General features: G+C 46.8%; 1 protein-coding gene across 3 annotated transcripts; it reads left to right on the top strand.

Annotated features, from left to right (window-relative positions):
- Window positions 1-324: 324 nt before the first annotated feature.
- Window positions 325-16,749, top strand: CCDC115 (coiled-coil domain containing 115). Of its 3 annotated transcripts, XM_029610697.1 has the most exons (7): window positions 335-482; window positions 619-765; window positions 859-1,042; window positions 9,401-9,504; window positions 10,097-10,218; window positions 15,087-15,293; window positions 15,955-16,749. In XM_029610697.1, the coding sequence occupies exons 3-7, from the start codon at window positions 920-922 to the stop codon at window positions 16,077-16,079; spliced, it is 681 nt and encodes a 226-aa protein (XP_029466557.1). In that variant the 5' UTR covers window positions 335-482; window positions 619-765; window positions 859-919; the 3' UTR covers window positions 16,080-16,749. The 3 variants fall into 3 exon arrangements, with proteins under 3 accessions (XP_029466552.1, XP_029466557.1, XP_029466564.1); XM_029610692.1 differs by lacking the exon at window positions 619-765 and having other exon boundaries at window positions 325-482; XM_029610704.1 differs by lacking the exons at window positions 335-482; window positions 619-765 and having other exon boundaries at window positions 879-1,064.
- Window positions 16,750-19,055: the final 2,306 nt, after the last annotated feature.

The raw sequence follows: 19,055 nt of genomic DNA, 5'->3' as shown, positions 1-19,055 counted from the left end.
CATAACCTTGTTCTATGTAATGCCTTTATTGGTGATTTTCATGTTCTGTTTCAATGTAAACCGATGTGATCTGTATTTCATACAGGAACACCGGTATATAAAAACCAATAAATAAATAAATAAATAAATTTACCAAAAAGCCAGCACTCATATTTTTTTTTTTTGCTAGTTTTATTTTTATTAGCACTTTATAGATCTACAATACTCTCTTTTGCCCTTAACAAAGATGTCCGATAAGGGAGGAGCTGGATCACATGGTAATCACCCAGTTTAGCACTTCCTTGTCAATCCTAATTGATCGTATATTTCTCTTAACTCCTCCTTCTGCGAACGTCTAGTTTTGTCTGGAGCTACCGTAGGATAAGAAGAGGGGGCGGGGCGTAAAGGGAAGGCTCTTCCTCGTTCTAAAAAGTCACGTGACAAACAAGCCAGAGCAGCAGGAAGAAAAGAATTTAACATCAAGCGTGGCTCCAAGGGCAAAGGTATAATGAGGAGAAGGAGTTCTAGGGGTGCTAGTAGAGGGCTGTTGCTTTTTTTAGCCTTTAAAAAAATAATCGGTATGTATCAGCCGCTGGCTCACTCTAAACACCTTCTTCTGCTGCATCTTGGTGCCTCTAGTGTAGGTTTTTACACGGGAGGCGCACAAGGCTACAGATTCCTTAATGCCTTCATGGGAGATGAATTAAAAACAACGAAAAAAAAGCCGAGGACTGGTCTCCAGTGTTCCTTCGGGACCTACATTACCCTGCAGTTATAGAAAGACAGGTGCACAAGATTAACTTTGTTTTCAGTCCGGGATATAGGTGAAACAGGAGCCCCAGCCATTGAACTAATTAAAGTGTTTTCCTTTTGCTTCAGAGAGGCCAGAAGTCACAGCTGTGCCCCCAGCATCCCCTCCAATAACAGCAGGTGAGGGGAGATGGCTGGAGAAGATGAAGAGGTAGATGTTTGCCAGGAACTGGACCGTCTAGTGCTGATTCTGATGTCTGAGCTGGAGATCTTGCAGGAAAAGAGACAGACCTTCAATGCTCTTGTTGAGCAGGTGGGCACTGAAGAAGTTACAGGTGACTGATTCTAAGAAGTAGACAGGATAAGCAGCACAAGGAATACTGAAGCCTACTTTATAGCTTCTAAAACTATTTGGATGAGTGCGTATTCTTGTGTACATGGGGTAATTTCAGAATGCTTTGGGAGGGAATTAAAAAGCTCAGATCTAGGGGGGGGGGCCCAGGAGGAGGAGCTGCCAGTTTCATCTGGGTCACACCTAGGACTTCAGTTCTTCCCACAAATAAATCATGGATGGACATGTAAAACTAATATCAGTGTAGCGTGTTGTGCTGCTCTCATTCACTCTGTGACTTCCAGTCACTCAACCTCCCTGTTCCTTTAACATAGGTGTAAGCTCTTATGGGCAGGGAGCTGTGCTGTTCCATGAATAATTTACTGCTGACCCTAAAGTAAATTAGCAGAGATGCTTCTTAGAGGGTAATATGTAGTAATCCAGGAGCAGCCAGTTCAAAGTCGATGCGCTTAAGTCCATCCCAGGCATAACTCTTAATTCCATGTAGTATGCAAATGTTTAGGAGAGGAGGGAAAAATAAACATTGCAGTTCCTAGCCAAGAATCCTTATCAGGGTAATGAAGATCATTGCTCTCCTTGGAGGTGGGTGGTCAGCCATTCTAGCTGGACATTTGGAAGTCAGTGTGTTCCGAAGGAGCAAGATGTGACCTGTGTAACTGCAATCGGTTATACACAGGTCACACCTCACACTGGAGTGGAGGAGGAGCCCAGTGGTTAGAGCAGCAGACTATGAATCACGGAAGCCAGGGTTTAAATCCTACTGTTGCTCCTTGTGGACAGGCTAGTCACTTCACCCTCCATTGTTTCAGGTATAAACTTAGATGGTGAGCCCTCTGGGGACAGGGAAAATACCTACACTACACTGATATTAGTTTCACTTCATTTTACATGTCCATCCATGAACAGTCCTAGGAGTTACCTGGATGTAACCCACCTTGAGCTACAATGGAAAGGCATGAGCTAAATAAATAAAACCAAATCATCTCCCCATTGATTGCAGCAGCTTAGGGGTACACTCTGACACTGTTTATCAAGTGATACCTTTGTATATTGTACATTATTAATATTCACAAGACCAATTATAATACACTTTTCAGTCAAATATTTTCATTGAAAAAAAAAACGTTAGTCTTCCATGTACATCTGTTTATTATCATTCTTTTCTCAACTGCAATTATTTTTGCTCTCTTTTTGTCATTCCTTTTTGCCACTTGTCTCTTTACATTCTCTCCCCTCCTCCCTTCCCTAGCCATTCTTTCCCCTCTTCCCATCATTCTCTTCCTCACCCACCCTCTCCATTCTTTTTCTTCTCCCTCCATCTGCTGTCTTCCATCCCATCCATCCTCTTCACTTATTCAGTCTTTTCCTTCCATCTTCTTTCTTATTGATCCACTTCCTTGCAGTGATGGATTTAGGATTTTGCTACCCTTAGGCACTGCTCATGCTGTTACCTCCCTCCCCCTTCCAGACAAGAGAAAGCGGAGCAGAAGGTCTAAGGCACAGCTTTCTTAGCTTTGCTGTATCTGCTTCAGGCTCACCTCCTCTTCTCATATCCCTGAAATACAGGAAGTGAGGTTTGGATTAGGGAGCAAGAGTGGCTTTTCTTTGCTCCTGCTGTGTGCTCTGGCCTCACCTCTCTCCCCTCTCCTGCTGTTGCCTGCACAGAACAGGAGGGGAGGGGTTGGAATAGGGAGTAGAGCAGTATTTTTTCTTTGCTCTGTCCTTTCCAGTCTTACCCTACCCTCCTGTTCTCTGCACTGGGAGAGGAGGGACTGGAGCAGGAATCAAAAAGGTGTTCTCTGCTGAATGAGATTCAGCAGCAAATCTCCAGCTGGCCTGCTGCCCTCCCCTTGATTCAGGCCGTGTGTTTGTTGGCAAATCCAGGTCTGCTTCCATGCCCTGCTCATGCTGGTGCCCTATGGCACTGTTTGACTTCCTCATGAGCAGCATGATGCTGGCAACTACAAAGGTCTCACTGCGTACCTTGAGCCCTCGGAATTGCAATCCACGCAGCTGTACGGGCTGCAAAGTGAATGTCAGCAGTAGAGGAGGAGGGCTACAGGTAGCTGCAAATGAGCAGACAGCTGAGGCTGCACAAGGGCAGCTGGCAGAGCAGCAGCAGTTGGGCTGATTATGTGCCTGGACACTTTCCTGCCATGGCCAAACTCTTCAGCCTGTGCTGGAAAATCACACCCAGAGCAAGCTGATGATTTTAACAAGAAGCGCATCAAATCTTATATCCTCACCCAGCTAAACCCTTCCCCTTCAAAAAAAAAAAATAAAGGAAAATTGTCTTACCTGCAAATTTTCGTTCCTGTAATATCACAGATCAGTCCAGATCAGTGGGTTATGCATCCCAGACTGCTGGGATGTACCAAAGCCACACTGCACCGGGCGGGAACCCAAAAGATCCGCTCTCAGAATGCTTTCCCCCAAAACCACGTCCTCCGGTGCCCATACATCCAAACGGAAATGTCTTGTAAAGGTATGCAGAGAGGACCAGACTGCAGCCCTACATATTTCTTCAGGACTTACCAACTGGCACTCTGCCCAGGAGGCTGCCTGCACTCTAGTAGAATGCGCTTTCAAACCAGCTGGAATGGGGTGACCCTTGCCAAGGTAGGCTAAACAAATGGTCTCTTTCAACCTGCGGGCCAAAGTAGATGTAGACGCCTTCTCTCCTTTCTTCGGTCCCCCAAACAATACAAAAAAGGTGGTCCGACTTCCTAAAGGAATTAGTGACTTTCAAATAACGTAGCAGAACCCGGCAAACATCCAACAGGTGAAGGTCTCTACCCGACGAATAGTTTCGAGACCGATTCAGAAAACCGGGCAGCTCCACGGATTGATTCACATAGAAGGCAGACACCACTTTAGGCAAAAAGGAAGAAACCATATGCAAAGAAATCTTATCAGTAGAGATGCGCAGGAAAGGATCCTGACAGGAAAGAGCCTGAAGTTCTGAAATCCTTCTGGCCAAACACATGGCTACTAGAAAAACTGTCTTCAAAGTAAGGTCCCTTTAGGGAGGCCCATCCTAATGGTTCAAAGGGGGGGGGGGTCACACAGAGCCCGCAAAACCAGGTTAAGATTCCAATCTGGACACAGCTTACTAACTGGAGGGCGTAAATGCTTCACTCCTTTTTAGGAAATGGACAACATCCAGGGACTTGCCTCGTACCCGACCTTGGAGACAACCCAGGGCTGAAACCTGGACCAGTAGGGAATTTATAAGCCAATCCTTTTGACAAGCCCTGCTGCAGAAAAGCCAAAATATGAGGAATGTTCACTGAAAGCAGCACTAGCCCTTGCTGATCACACCAGGACTCAAACACTTTACATATACTGACGTAGGCCATTGACGTAGAAGGACGTCTAGCCTGAAGGAGGGTGGAAATCACCGGTTCCGAGTAACCCTTCATTTGTAACCGCCACCTTTCAAAAGCCAAACCACGAGAAAGAAGTGATCCTCCCGATCCGAAAAGATGGGCCCTTGACGCAAGAGATCTGGAAGTTGGGCCAGGCATAATGGATCATTCGTCACCAGCTGTATGAGATCTGCAAACCAAGGATGCTGTGGCCACTCCAGAGCCACCAGGACTGCTGAACCCAGATGTTCCTTTATGCACCAAAGAACTTGACTGATGAGTGGCCAAGGGGGAAAGGCATCCAGGAGAATCCCGGTCGGCCTCTTGCACACCAGGACGTCCAGCCCCACCGACCCGACCTCCTTCTTGCGATTGAAGAATCTGGTTGTCTTTGAGTTGGCTTGCATCACCATGAGATCCAGCTGAGGGACTCCTCATCTGGCACAAATGTGATTCCAGGCCTCCTGGGACAGTTCCCATTCCCGGGATCCAGCTGTTGACGACTGAGGAAGTCCGCCTGTACGTTATCCACTGTGTTATGTGAGAGGCCGCCATTCCTTCCAGATGACGCTCTGCCCAAGCAAACAGAAGATGAGCCTCCCGAGCCATGGCTGATCTCTTGGTTCCTCTCTGCCAGTTGAGGTATGCAACCGTGGTGGCGTTGTCCGAAAAGACGCGAACCATTCTCCACGAATCTGAGGCTGAAACGCTCCAATGCTCTGCAGACCACTCTCGTCTAGAGGCAATTGGACTAGGACCATTCCACCAATGATCAAGCGCCCTGGGCTGCATGACCCAGGCACACTGCTCCCCAGCCCTGGAGACTTGCGTCCATCGACACGACCACCCAATCCGGGACTTTGAGGGTCATGCCCTTCTGCAATTTGGTCTCTGATAACCACTACTCCAGGCTGGACCTGGCCTGCTTCGACAACTGTAATGGCAGCTAGTACTGTTCAAACAATAGGTTCCATCAGGCTAGTAGTGCCCTCTGCAACTGCCGCATGTGAGTGAAGGCCTACGGTACCAACTCCAACGTCAGTGCCATGGAGCTCAGAATCTGCAGATGGTCCCAAACTCTGGGGATCTGAAGATGTAGGAGGTGAAGCACTTGCTGCTGTAATTTGCTCATCCTGTCCATTGTGAGGAACACCTTGCCCATCTGAGTGTCAAAACGAGCTCCCAGATATTCCAGGGACTGTGAAGGGGTCAGCTGACTCTTCGCTCCATTGATCGCCCAGCCTGGAGACTGGAGGAACTGCGACACCCGGTGCACCGAACACAAGCAGCCTCCTCCAACTTTGCTCGAATCAGCCAATCGTCAAGGTACGGGTGAACTAACATCCCCTCCTTCCGGAGGGCCACCGCCACGACCACCATCACCTTTGTAAAGATGTGCGGAGCCGTAGCCAATCCGAAGGGAAGAGCCCAGAACTGAAAAACCCAGAATCTTGAAGTGCAAGAACTTCTGATGATTGGTCTGGATCGGAATGTGGAGGTAGGCCTCTGTGAGATCCAAGGAGATGAGGAATTCCCCCCTGCAGACGGCCATGATGACTGTTCTTAGAGTCTCCATCCTAAAACATGGGATCCACAAGCTCAAGTTCACCTGTTGCAGTTGCAGCATGGGACGGAAGGTGCCTTCCTTCTTTGGAACCACAAAGTAGATGGAGTACCTTCCTTGTCCCTGCTCGTCCAGCAGGACCGGGACAATCTCCTCCAGACCTAGCAACCTTTGCAGAGTGTCTTCCACCATGGCCCGCTTGTGGGGGAAATGCAGCGCAATTCCAGAAATGTGTCCGAGAGAGGGCGAGAAACTTCTAAGGCAAAACTTTCCCTTATCACCCCCAGGACCCACTGATCAGAGGTGATCTTGACCCACTCCTCGTAAAAAAAATGGGACAACCTGCCCCCAACCGCTACGAACAAGGAGTGGGTGGGCCGCCTCTTGCCGACCTGCTGCCAAGTTGTGGACTGCTTGGAACCGGAGGAGGGGGAACCCCTCCCAGACCTGAATCTCCAAGAATCCTGAAAACGGGCACGCGGAGAAAAGGACTTTTTGAAAGGTTTCTTGTCTTTGGGCAGCTTGTTACCCTTGATTTCCCCCAGGGACTTCATAAGCTGGTCGAGATCTTCTCCAAATAGAAGCTTCCCCCGAAAGGGAAGGTTACATAACTGAGATTTGGAAGACGTGTCCTCCGCCCAATTGCAGAGCCACAGCAGTTGCCTAGCAGCTACCGACAAAACCATACTTCGGGCTGAAGTGCGCACCAGATCATACAAGGCATCTGCCACATAAGCGACCCCTGCCTCCAGACGGTCATGACCCTGAAGGAAACCAGATCCTGAGTTGAATCCAACACAAACAGGCACGCTGCATCATGCTTGCACAGACTGCTGCACGAAGGCTCAACGATGAAACTTCAAACAGGCGCTTAAGGTGAAGCTCCAACTTGCGATCCTGCACATCCTTCAGAGCAGCAGCCCCTGCCACCGGGATGGTAGTCTTAGTGACTGCTGATACCGCTGCATCCACCTTAGGTGTCTTAAGGTGCTCCAAATGTTCCTCGAGCACTGGATACAGCTTTGCCATAGCCTGGCTGACCTTCAGGCCCGCCTCAGGAGAGTCCCATTCCCATCTAATGAGCTTCTGGATTTTCTTAAGGATAGGGAAAACGCTGGGTGGTCCCCAGAGACCGTCCAAGACCGGGTTGACACCCTCACTATCAGACTTCTCCTGGGTTAACTTCACCCCCAACTTCTCCAACACCGGGGGGATAAGGGGTCATAATTCCTCCTTTTTAAACAGACTAACCATGCGTGGATTGTCCCCTTCCGACCTGGTCTCCACCAGAAGCTATTCGTCACCGCCGGTATCCAAATCTGGCAACAGTCTCATCCGGGTCAACAGTGGCGTCCCCTTGTGGAGAGGGAAACTCCTCCCCTTGCGAGTCCTCCGAGACATCCAAATTCCCATGGGACACGATTGTACGTGAGCCCTGAGATTTGTCACGAAGCCTGGGGTGCTTCGGGACGCCTCAACCCCCTTCCTGGGGTATACGTTTTGCTGACTTCCTGGCCAAAAAGGCCTCATGCATCAGGAGTATGCCCTTGGGTGAGGAACCACCTGGTTCCTCACCCAAGGGCATACTCCTGGGCCCGTCTCCTCGCCACTGGAATCAAAACCTGTGTCCCGTGTGTCTATTTGAATAGGCTCCCACGCTGCGGAAGAAAGCGGAGGGGGATCGTCCTGGGACTCCTTCCTGGAAGTCACAGTGGAGGCAGGAGATCTGCCCCTGGTTCCGGCCCCCGAAGCTGCTAAACGTGCGGCTTTCTTGGGCTTAAGCCCCTTGACAGAAGACCCTTTCTCCCCCCCCCCCCCCCCCCCCGAGGTACAGGAAGAGGGAATCCAAGTATGCAGACCAAATGCCACCGGCCTTGCAGGCCTCTACAAGTGACTTGTCTAACGTTAACACGATCGCAGCGCGATCTCAAGGGACCCCTGGGCTGGGAAATGGTACTGCTGCGGTGATCGCGTGGGAGAAAGAGCTGCTACACAAAAATGGCGCACACGCCAAAAATAACTCTGCTCCGCTGAGCAGACATGCGGGAAAGCAGCCGGCAGCAGAGAAACGGCCCTCGCGCTAAAGATAGCTCAGCACCGCCAGGCAAACGCGTGCAGGAAATTACCTAACCCTGCCGGGGAAGGGAAGCCCCGTGGTCTTGTCACAAACGCTGCCTGCTCCCCCCTCCAGAAACACCCCTGTACCTGCAGGGCTGCCGGGCTCAGCACTGCCGAGCAGACCCGATTTCATCCGGCAGTGCCGCTGAGCTCACAAAATAAAAGGAACAGCCTCTTTTCTTTTCTTTTTTTTTAAACTTAAGATTCAGAACAAAAAGAAAAAAAAACAAGAATTCCCCAACGGGGATACTTCCCTGAGCCAGCAGTCAACCGGAGGGAGGATTCGGGACCGCGAGGGAGCCATCCCCTGGCTATCGGGGGTCCCAGGACGCTTGGGCTATCACTGCCAGGGGTATCCAATCCCCCGTTCGCCCGGCTCCACGCAAGAGATGGCCCAAAGACGGAACCTGGCACCTCGGGGAGCAAATGCAACTCCAATAACTCAGGCAAGAGCAGCAGGTATGCACCACCACCATCTGCTGGAGACAGAGAAATACTGAGGAGCTGCAGGTGGCACACTTGGTATATAGCAGTGCCTCAAAGTTTTGTTCTCTGTCTCCATCTGCTGGTAGGAGTGCATAACCCACTGGTCTGGGTATGTCCAGGAAAAAGCGATTGCATTCTGTACACCCAGCTGATTCACCTCCTCTTTGCTTCCCTCCCCTTTAGCCACATGTCCCATATCCTTTCTGTCTCCCTTTTTTTTTTTTCCTTTAACTCACCCCTCCATAAACCCATGTATCCTTCCACAATCCATCCTGCCCCTCCATTCACCCTCACTCCCCTTTCTCTCCAGACATTCTCATGCTCTCCTCTTTGTCCCGAGCTTATCCCTGCAACTCCCCTCTGTATTTCTCCTTTTCCCCCATATCCTCTTCTAATACTTCCTTACTTGCCCACCCTATGGCACCAGTGGTTGGGTTTCCCTTTCTTCTCATGCACTAGCTGGGCCTGACTGATGGTTGCCTCTCTCTATACAGCTAGGAGGCTTTTTTTTTTTTTTCCCCTTCTCACAGACCAGGCTAGACCAAGCCACACCAATAGCCCTTTAATTCTCCTCTCATAAGTGCTTGGTGAGAGGGGGAACAATCAGTGAGCGATGTATCTAGCGGAATCCTTCAGGAGAGGACACTGAAGACTTTTGGCTAGGAATCAAAATGCAGTGGGGTTTTTTTTCCTTTATGTCTTAACGTATTTGTATAGGTTTATTTCCTGGTATATCTGTGTCTGCACTATTGCTGATCCTGATAGCCTATGTTTCCACAATAGGGGTGGCTGTCCCTCTCTCAAAGCCGCTTTGCAATGGGGAACAAGTCTGTCTCCTCCTTGCAGTACGGGCATCAGATGACGGCATCCATTCACGTCCTTGCACGGTAAGAGGCACAAGATGGGGGGGGGGGGGAAGTACTTAACTTGGATTGTGCTGACATCAAAAAGGGGAAGGGTAAAAAAAAAAAAAAAGTCTGTCTCTGAGCTGCCATCCACATGCAAGATCTGCTGTATGATCACATCAGAACTGGAGAGAACACATCTTGAGCTTAGTGCTCCATTGCCTCTCTGCAGTAGCCTATGGCACTTGGATGTGATGGGGGAGGGGGGTTTGAAAAATGATTTCTAACTAGTAAACTGAGCAGAGTGACCTGGGGAATTAACAATATCTGGAAGAGTGTCAAATTAAATCTCACACACTATGAACTGAATTCCTGTGTGTAGTCATTGTGACAGTCAGGCCTGACCATTTAGGACGTTGATTTGTAAAGTCTGACTCCCTCTTGGCAAGAACACGTCTCAGGCTTTCTATACCATTGTCACTGTTCAGGGGAGTATCTGAAAAGAAATAGCTCGTAGTACAGCGGGGGTTTTACTGCTCCTACTCTGTACTTGTGAGCTGTTCTGTGGTGTGTAGTCTGTATACATGCCTTGTAGTATTTTTCTTTGTGATGCCTCTTGCTTATTTTTCCATAGTGCTGGTGAGAACGGAAGCTGCTCCTTTCAGGTGAGGCGTGCGGAGGCTGGGGACGGACAGACTTCAGCCAAGGACCTGCTGGAGCAGCTGGAAGTGGAGGACATTGGACCCAAAGAGCAAGGTCAGCACCGAGAGCTGTGGGTTGTAACTGGTGATGGTAACATTGCAGGCTTCTGCTGTTCTATAACCTGGGTCTGTCATACAGACGGTAACTCAACTGCTTCGCAGCTAGGCATGGACTGCCACCACTTTAATGCTATTATAGATGGCGGTATATCAAATAAAAATTAAACTTACAGGCCTGGATTTCCACCGAGGCCTAATAGGGCTGTGCCTTGGATGGCGAAATTCTGGGGGTCAATACAAAAGGAACATCATAAATTATCGCTGTTTTTTTAGATCGTGATACCTCATAGTAAGTAAGGCCTCTCGATTTTTTTCAGAGAGTGCTCTTAAAGAAACATGTCACATTTCAAGCGTTTCCCATTAAATGGTTTTACGCTAAAGAGACTTGTTTTTATCATTATAATCACAGGTATCAACAATCGGAAAATTTAAGAATATTTTTTTTAAAAATATTTTTTTACTTTTTTAGTAGAATTAGTTGTGAACAAATTACTTATCATTATACGCTTGGCTTGCTGTGATGACTGCTTTTCTGAAACACCGGTAAGAACCCGACACGTCCGTGTTTCGTTTGCTTCTTCAGGGGTTTTAACTTTTACCACGGTGTCTAAATGAAATACGTGAGAGGTTAGTTGTTAGAACCATATATTCTCTGAAACATAATTTTATAATAATACGTCACCCAGTTCCAGCCGCATACATTGTTGAAAGCTTGTCCCATCATTTAAACGCCATTTTGCGTGATCACAGCTTGACAAAGCAGGATCCGCCATTGCTTTACCGAGCTTCATTTAAAGAGAACAAAGAGTCTTACACAGACCAATGGGAAAAGAACCCGGAAATGACGTGACGCAGAGTGGATTAGATCATTGATGACCACTCAATGGTGTCATTTAACCCTGCTGGAGTTTCTGTTGCCAAGGTAAAAATCCACCATTGCTCACGATTATTTAAATGGTTCATCATGTTCCCTCCCCTGGGATTCGATTGCACTTGTTCCAAAACAGTCCACTGCAATTGGTCAAATGTATGCGAGAATTGCGAACAATGTTTAACTATAGGAGCTTCAATATTTGCCGTATTGATCCGGCTCCTATGTTCTCGTAGTCTGATTTTGTCTTTTGGTGCGGCCTACGTATAGCAGGGAACATGGGCATTGAATCAAATATATTATTTGAGTTGATTCACAAGTAGTATTAGCGTTTTTCTTGTATGTTTGATTTGTGATGGGATGATGCCATTCATGTCCCTCCATCGTGTGCTCACACATATCACATTTTCCGCATTTGAGATGTGTTCCATTAATAATTTTGGATCTATTGTCAGATACTGATGCATGCACTACATAATCTTTGATGTTTTTGCTGCGCTGATAGGAAATCAAAGGAGCTTCTACAAAAGTGGGGTGGAGTTGTAAAACATGCCAGTGCTTTCTGATGCTTTGTACTAGCAGATAAGATTTATCTGTGTGAGGTAACACACAGATATTAGCTGTTATTGGTTCTCTCGTTCGATATTGGAGAAGCGACTCACGAGGAGAATAATAGGCACGTTTATAGGCTTTATGTACCGCTGAAAAAGGGTATCCTCATTCAAAAAATCTTTTTGCCAGAATTTGAGCTTGAGCCTTAAACTCTTTGTTAGAAGAGCATAGTCGCCGTGCTCTAAAAAATTGGCTTACTGGCAAGCCATTTTTGAATGCACGAGAGTGAAAGCTGTTATAGCGAAGGAGATTGTTCCTATCTATATCCTTGCGATAAATGGTCGTGTGCAAAGTGGTGGACTGTTTTGTAATCAATATATCCAAAAACGGTAGTTGAGTGCGACTTGATTGTAGAGTAAATTTTAAATCTGAATCTAGATTATTTAACCACATCAAAAATTCTGTCAGTTTTGATTCTTCCACAGTCCAAAGAAATAAAAGATCGTCAATGTATCGGATCCAAAAATTAATATGTGAATACCAAATAGATGAATATATGAATGTCCGTTCAAAACGGTCCATGACCAAATTGGCTATTGAGGGTGCCACTGAGGACCCCATCGCTATGCCATGAACCTGTAAAAAAAATTCATTATTGAATTGAAAAAAATTTTTTTGCAGCACAAGTTTTGCTATTTCAAATACAAATTTAAATGGAATCCGACCACCCTCTAATTTTTCTTTTAAGCATTCTTCTACTACAGCCAACGCAGTTGATTGAGATACATTGGTGTAGAGAGATATGACGTCCATGGTGACTAATATTGAATCTGAAGATTGAATTTCCACTTCTTGTAGCTTATTCAGAACCTGGGTTGAGTCTTTTACATAAGACCGCATGTTTTTAACAAATGGTTGCAAAAGCGAATCTAAAAAAATCGCTAAAGGCTCCAATAGGGATCCATTACTTGAAATAATGGGTCTAAGTGGAGGATTATCTTTAGATTTATGAACTTTCGGGACCCCATATAATATGGGGATCCGAGGGTGTTCCACCTTCAAAAAGCGTCGTTCTTTGCGAGTCAAAAAAGGAGATATTTTTTCATCCAAAAGATTTTTAATGGTATCTGTAAGCTGTGGAGTGGGGTCTTCCGATAGATGTTGATAATACTTGGTGTCTGTAATTGATTGGACAGAGATTGGATGTACTGTGTGCGATCTTGCACCACTATGCTGCCACCTTTATCAGCTGGCTTTATAATGATGTTTAAATTTTCTGACAGGGTTTGTAACGCTTGGTATAGCTCAGATGACAGGTTAACATATGGATGTGTGGATATTTTTTCATATTCTTCAATATCTTTGAGAATTAAGGATTGGAATGTACTAATGTTAGGATCCATGGGTCCAGGGGGGATCCAATTAGATTTCGGGCGCACTATGGATATGATATCCGGCAGTACCATATTTACATCACAGTATAGTTTTACTTGTAGTTTCCGGATGAAGCGTGCTATCGCCAGTCTGCTTTGGAAAGGATCGTGACTTTTAAAAGGAACGAAGGATAATCCAAGGTTTAGTACTCTATCTTGTTCTGGAGTGAGTGTGTAGTTAGAAATGTTTATTATTGCTGATCGTGGCGTGATCGGGATCTCGTTTGCGGGCCCTGCCATTGTGCATGGGCTTGTGACACGGGATCCGTGCGAGTTGGTCTGCGAGGTTGCCATCTGCCTCGTCTGCCGCGGTTGCCTCGTCCTAAAAAAGGCTGATTGTAAGTTCCTCGTTTTTGTTGTCTATTATGCTCACCATCGTCCGAGTCACTAGACCCACTGCCCTCAGATTCAGCAAAAGTAACATGACGTTCAGGCTTTGGATTATCTGGATTAAGCCAACGGTAGACGTTGTTAGTGGAATAATCTTCTTCATCTCTCTGTATTTTTTTGATTTTGAATTGTTTAATGGATGTTCTAAATTCCTCGAGTTTGGTTTTATTTTTATCCACAATTTCTTGAAGATATTCGGATGAAACTTCAACTGCTATACGATCCTGTATGGATTTAATTTGATCTGTCGTTTCTTGGATTGATATAGTGGTACGTTCCACTATTAAAACCATTAAATCGATGGAACATTTGTTGAGGATAGCGATAATTTATGATGTTCCTTTTGTATTGAATAGTAATATTACATCATATTTCACACAGTTACTAGTGGTTTCTTGTTAAGAAATTCTGGGGGTGGCAAAGTTACCTGCTCCATTAGACAGCACTGTTGGGTGCCCCATTGAAGAAAGCAGAGTTTCACGGTTCTATGTAGGGCCAAGAATATTCACATTATCGGCCCAGCCACCACCTCTGGGGCTTTAACTGTATGACAGAGGCTGTGACACAAGGACCAGGTCACTGAGATGCTACTGTGGCCTCCAGCCCTGGGCCGTATCTGACCTTCCTAGGAAGAGAAAGAAGGGGACAGCACCCGCATGCATAGTGGTGGCAAAAAAAAACCCAAACCCATCACCACACACACATTCATACAAACTGTATCTCTATGTACTTTTAGAAGCACATGCCCACGAACCTCTGTGCAATCATACATACATACATACATACACACACAGTCATTCACCCAAATTATCCAGAGACATCCACCATTTATTGTTCTTTTTTTTTTTAATTAAAGTATTTTATTAGAGATCCATGAATAATAACAACAATGTGCAACAAGCTAATACACACAGATGTCTATACCTGAGGTAAACTGCAATAATACATATTTTTCATCAAGAATACAATTCAAGATGAAGTTTCTAACCCATATATATGTAAACAAAAATAAGTTTACCATTACTATGGTAACAAACAACAACAAATTATCCGTGTATGTCTCTTATTGAACTCCCAGGGTTTTTTTTAATATAATTCCCCCCCCCCCCCCCCACAGCTTAATCAAATTCACAGGGATTTTATAATAAATCACATTTAAGCTCTTGACATGCAGGTGCGTGCGGATCCCATAAAGATCTGATCTTAAAAGAAGGAACATTTTTGCATCTGATATACTGCGGACTTCCATTTAACATAGTGGGACCATACCTTGGAAAAATGTCATGGTTTTGTTGTTAAAAGCTGTAATCTTTCCTAAATTGTACATTGTATGAACTCGAGACTGTATTGAATGTAGCTCAGGAGCCGATGATTCTCTCCGTTCACAAGCTATTGCGCATCGTCTGGCCAATACCACATGTTTAATACATTTTTGTAGTGATCTATCTTCCTCTGTGTTCAAGCGAGCTTGTGCAGGAGCAAGGACTACCCTGTCGTAGCCATTCCAATACCTGTATCCATAGTGAATGTAACCTTCGACACTCCCACCATAAATGAAAAAACATGCCAATCCTACCACATTCTTTCCAGTTACCATTTACTGTTCTGCTCATCTAGGGCTCCGGCGACGGAAAGGTCTTTCAAGAATAGATGACCCTTCTCCATCCGAAGACACTGCTGCTGAGAAACTGAAGCCCAGGAGCAGCAAAGAAATGGATGGTGCCCAGCAAGAGGAAAGACTGGCCCCAGCTCAGGATCCTTTGAAGTGGTTTGGTATCCTGGTACCACAGAGTCTGAGGCAGGCTCAGAGCAGCTTCAAACAAGGTGAGGAGAGACATCTTGAGGGCCTGGGTCTCTATATCTACAGAGTAACAGGACTGGGAGGGACGGGCTGGTTGAGGCCTGGTTTCCTGTATCTGAGGAGTAACAGGACTGGGAGGGACGGGCTGGTTGAGGCCTGGTTGCCTGTATCTGAGGAGGAACAGGACTGGGAGGGACGGGCTGGTTGAGGCCTGGTTGCCTGTATCTGAGGAGGAACAGGACTGGGAGGGACGGGCTGGTTGAGGCCTGGTTGCCTGTATCTGAGGAGGAACAGGACTGGGAGGGACGGGCTGGTTGAGGCCTGGTTGCCTGTATCTGAGGAGGAACAGGACTGGGAGGGACGGGCTGGTTGAGGCCTGGTTTCCTGTATCTGAGGAGTAACAGGACTGGGAGGGACGGGCTGGTTGAGGCCTGGTTGCCTGTATCTGAGGAGGAACAGGACTGGGAGGGACGGGCTGGTTGAGGCCTGGTTGCCTGTATCTGAGGAGTAACAGGACTGGGAGGGACGGGCTGGTTGGGGGCTCTGGATCCTTGGAATAACAGAACTAGAGGGGTGGACTGGTTGAGGCCTGGCTGTAGGGTAACAAGTCTGGGAGAGACAAGCTGGTTGGGGTCTGGGTGTCTCTATTTGCAGCCTCTTCACCTCCTGGCCTTTCTCCTGCAGGGGTCAGCTTGGCAGGGGAAATTGCCACTCTACAGAGCAGCATTGAAGTCACTCGAGAGCAGTTCAACTCCCTCATGAAGAAGAAAAAGCAGTTGCTGACTCAGAAATACCCAAATGCTCCCTAAGAGGCAAGCCAAAGACTTCTGACACTAGTTATGGCTGGAGGTCACACGCCATCAGTGAAGATATGATTGCCTGGGGCTTAAGGCAGTAGAGACAGAATTGCACATTTCATGGCAGAAACTGTGAACAAAGAATCAGAAATTTCAGAAATTAAATATTTTGTGTGTTTTACTTGTGGGTTGGGAGAGTGGGACCTGTTTTGCGACACACTAGATTTGTGTTATATAGTTCCATGCTTGGCTGCACAGCCAGTACTGAATGGAGTAAAGAGCAGTAACCCCAAATTAGGGTGAAGGCGTGCTAGCGTCAGAAAAAAAATGTACCTCAACATTTATTGTTAAGCATCTATCTTCTTCCATTACCGTTTTAAACCCCAGGTGCTTAATGGCAAGTACAGTAAACCAGTCTCCCCCATTGTAGCCAGTCTTCCCATGGGTTCCTTTGTACTGTAACCAAGTGTTATCTACTAAAATACCTGACAAAATAAAGCTTAGCATCCTTCCAGAGATCACCATAACCAAATCAAGGAAGATGCACAACTGGGATCAGTATCGTTATTGCCACCGCCTTCGGTTTCTTGAGGCAACTCTGCAGCAAGAGTTAGAAAATTCTGCAGCAGGTCTGGCATGTTTGCATACTTCTTAATATTAAAGTAACTTTGATTTTACTTTATGAAGAGAGTAGATTCTTACCTTTCTTATGTATTGGGCTAATTTGGGGGGGGGGGGGGGGGGGTTTGTTTTAGTTTTTGGCTGGGGAAAAAAGAAAACTGGCATGGGGATGGGATCCCACAGAGCTGGGGGAAGAAGAGGTAGGAAAGGACTGGCAATGGGTGGCTCCTCACAGTTCTTCCAGCAAGCCATCTCTCTGCACTGCAATCTGTCCTAAATTCAGCTGCGCGACTTATCTTTCACCAAAGTTGCTATGCTCACATAACCCCTCTTCTGAAGTCACTGCATTGGCTCCCTAGCCGCTCCCCTTTCTCGCCTACAAATGTCCTCACTCTGCAGCTCCTCACTACCTCTCCTCTCTTATCTCTCTCTCTTATCTATAGAAACATAGAAACATAGAAATGACGGCAGAAGAAGACCAAACGGCCCATCCAGTCTGCCCAGCAAGCTTCACATTTTTTTCTCATACTTATCTGTTTCTCTTAGCTCTTTGGTTCTATTTCCCTTCCACCCCCACCATTAATGTAGAGAGCAGTGATGGAGCTGCAACCAAGTGAAATATCAAGCTTGATTAGTTAGGGGTAGTAGGGGTAGTAACCGCCGCAATAAGCAAGCTACACCCATGTTTATTTGTTTTACCCAGACTGTGTTATTCAGCCCTTATTGGTTGTTTTTCTTCTCCCCTGCCGTTGAAGCAGGGAGCTATGCTGGATATGCGTGTAGTATCAGTTTTTCTTCTCCCCTGCCGTTGAAGTATAGAGCTATGCTGGATATGCGTGAAGTATTAGTTTTTCTTCTCCCCTGCGGTTGAAGCAGGATATGCATTGAAAGTGAAGTATCAGGCTTATTTGGTTTGGGGTAGTAACCGCCGTAACAAGCCAGCTACTCCCCGCTTTGTGAGTGCGAATCCTTTTTTCTTCTCCCCTGCCGTTGAAGCAGAGAGCTATGCTGGATATGTATTGAAAGTGAAGTATCAGGCTTATTTGGTTTGGGGTAGTAACCGCCGTAACAAGCCAGCTACTCCCCACTTTGTGAGTGCGAATCCTTTTTTCCACATTTCCTCTTGCTGTTGTAGCTTAGAGTGATGTTGGAGTCACAGTAACCACCTCCTCCTGCACACTGCTCATCAAATAAGTCACTCCTATCCGTGCCCTTCTTCTCTACTGCCAATTCCAGACTCTGTGCTTTCCACTCAGCTGCCCCATGTGCTTGGAATAGACTTCCTGAGCTGGTGTCTTGCTCCCTCTCTTGCCATGTTTAAAACCCATCTAAAGTGCTTTTAAATCTTATGCCTGATTGTCTGTCTGCTTTTAGTCTTAACTAACTTTCTTTTCTTTTCACCAAGTCTTTTGTCCTGTATGTTTGTCTTATTAGATTGTAAGCTCTATTGAGCTGGGACTGTCTTTTTGTATGTTTTGTACAGTGCTGCGTATGTCGTGTAGCGCTATAGAAATGTTAAGGAGTAGGATGGAGGGAGGGGGGGGGGGAAGAGGGAGGGAGTATCCAGGACAGGTTTGAGGAGGAAGGCAAGGGAAGGAGGATCAGGATGGGGAATGCAGGAGCGGAAGCTTCCTGCATTGTGTGGGAGAAGAGAGCTCTGAGCTTCTCTCAGTAGTGCATGAGCAGAGAGAAGAACGCGGGTACCACTGGGACCCCATCCACTCCTTAGCTGCAGCAGGTGTTTGAAGGAAGAGGACCGTCCTCAAGGCTTTTTCACTCCTGCATCATGACTGAGTTGTGATTTTTGGGAGGGGAGAAAGAGAAAGCTGGTGATGGGCGTGAGGGATTCTAGGATTGGGGGAGCAGGGACTGGGCTGGGGTTCTAACTTGAGTAGGGAGTGCAGAAATTCAGGGATACATGGGGAAAATAAGATGTCTGGGAGGAAGGGGAAGAATTGAGAGGGAACTTGAAAAGGAAGGGGAGCAAGACCTGAGGATTTGACTGGGGGAGCCAGGCCTGGATTTACCAATAGACACACTAAACCTTTTCCTAGGACGGCAAAATTCGAGGGGGGCAGCAGGCCAGCTGAAGATTTACTTCCTCTCAGCTGTGCTGAATCTCACTCAATGAAAGTCTTCTACCTCCTGCTCCAGCCCTTCCCCTTCTGATACAGAGAAGAAGAGGGGAAGGGTGAGACTAGAAGGGACAGAGCAAAGAAAAACAGCTCTGTTCCCTATTGCAGCGCCCCCGCCCATCCCCCACCATCCTGTGCTGGGAACAGGAGAAGGTTGAGGCCAGAACACACAGCAGGGAACAAAGAAAAGCTCTGCTTCCTAATCCAGCCCCTCTCCTCTTGTCAATTCAGG

This window comes from Rhinatrema bivittatum, chromosome 1 (genome assembly GCF_901001135.1).
Source record: "Rhinatrema bivittatum chromosome 1, aRhiBiv1.1, whole genome shotgun sequence".
Classification (NCBI taxonomy): Eukaryota; Metazoa; Chordata; class Amphibia; order Gymnophiona; family Rhinatrematidae; genus Rhinatrema; species Rhinatrema bivittatum.
Note: the sequence above shows the minus strand (reverse complement) of the source record. Positions and strands in the feature narration are given on the sequence as shown.

Excerpts from the sequence above, each read along its gene's own strand:
- CCDC115 (XM_029610692.1), top strand. The coding sequence starts at position 920 with ATGGCTGGAGAAGATGAAGAGGTAGATGTTTGCCAGGAACTGGACCGT. Across the intron at positions 1,043-9,400 it reads TCAATGCTCTTGTTGAGCAG|GGGTGGCTGTCCCTCTCTCA; the intron begins GTGGGCACTGAA and ends TTTCCACAATAG. Across the intron at positions 10,219-15,086 it reads CATTGGACCCAAAGAGCAAG|GGCTCCGGCGACGGAAAGGT; the intron begins GTCAGCACCGAG and ends CTGCTCATCTAG.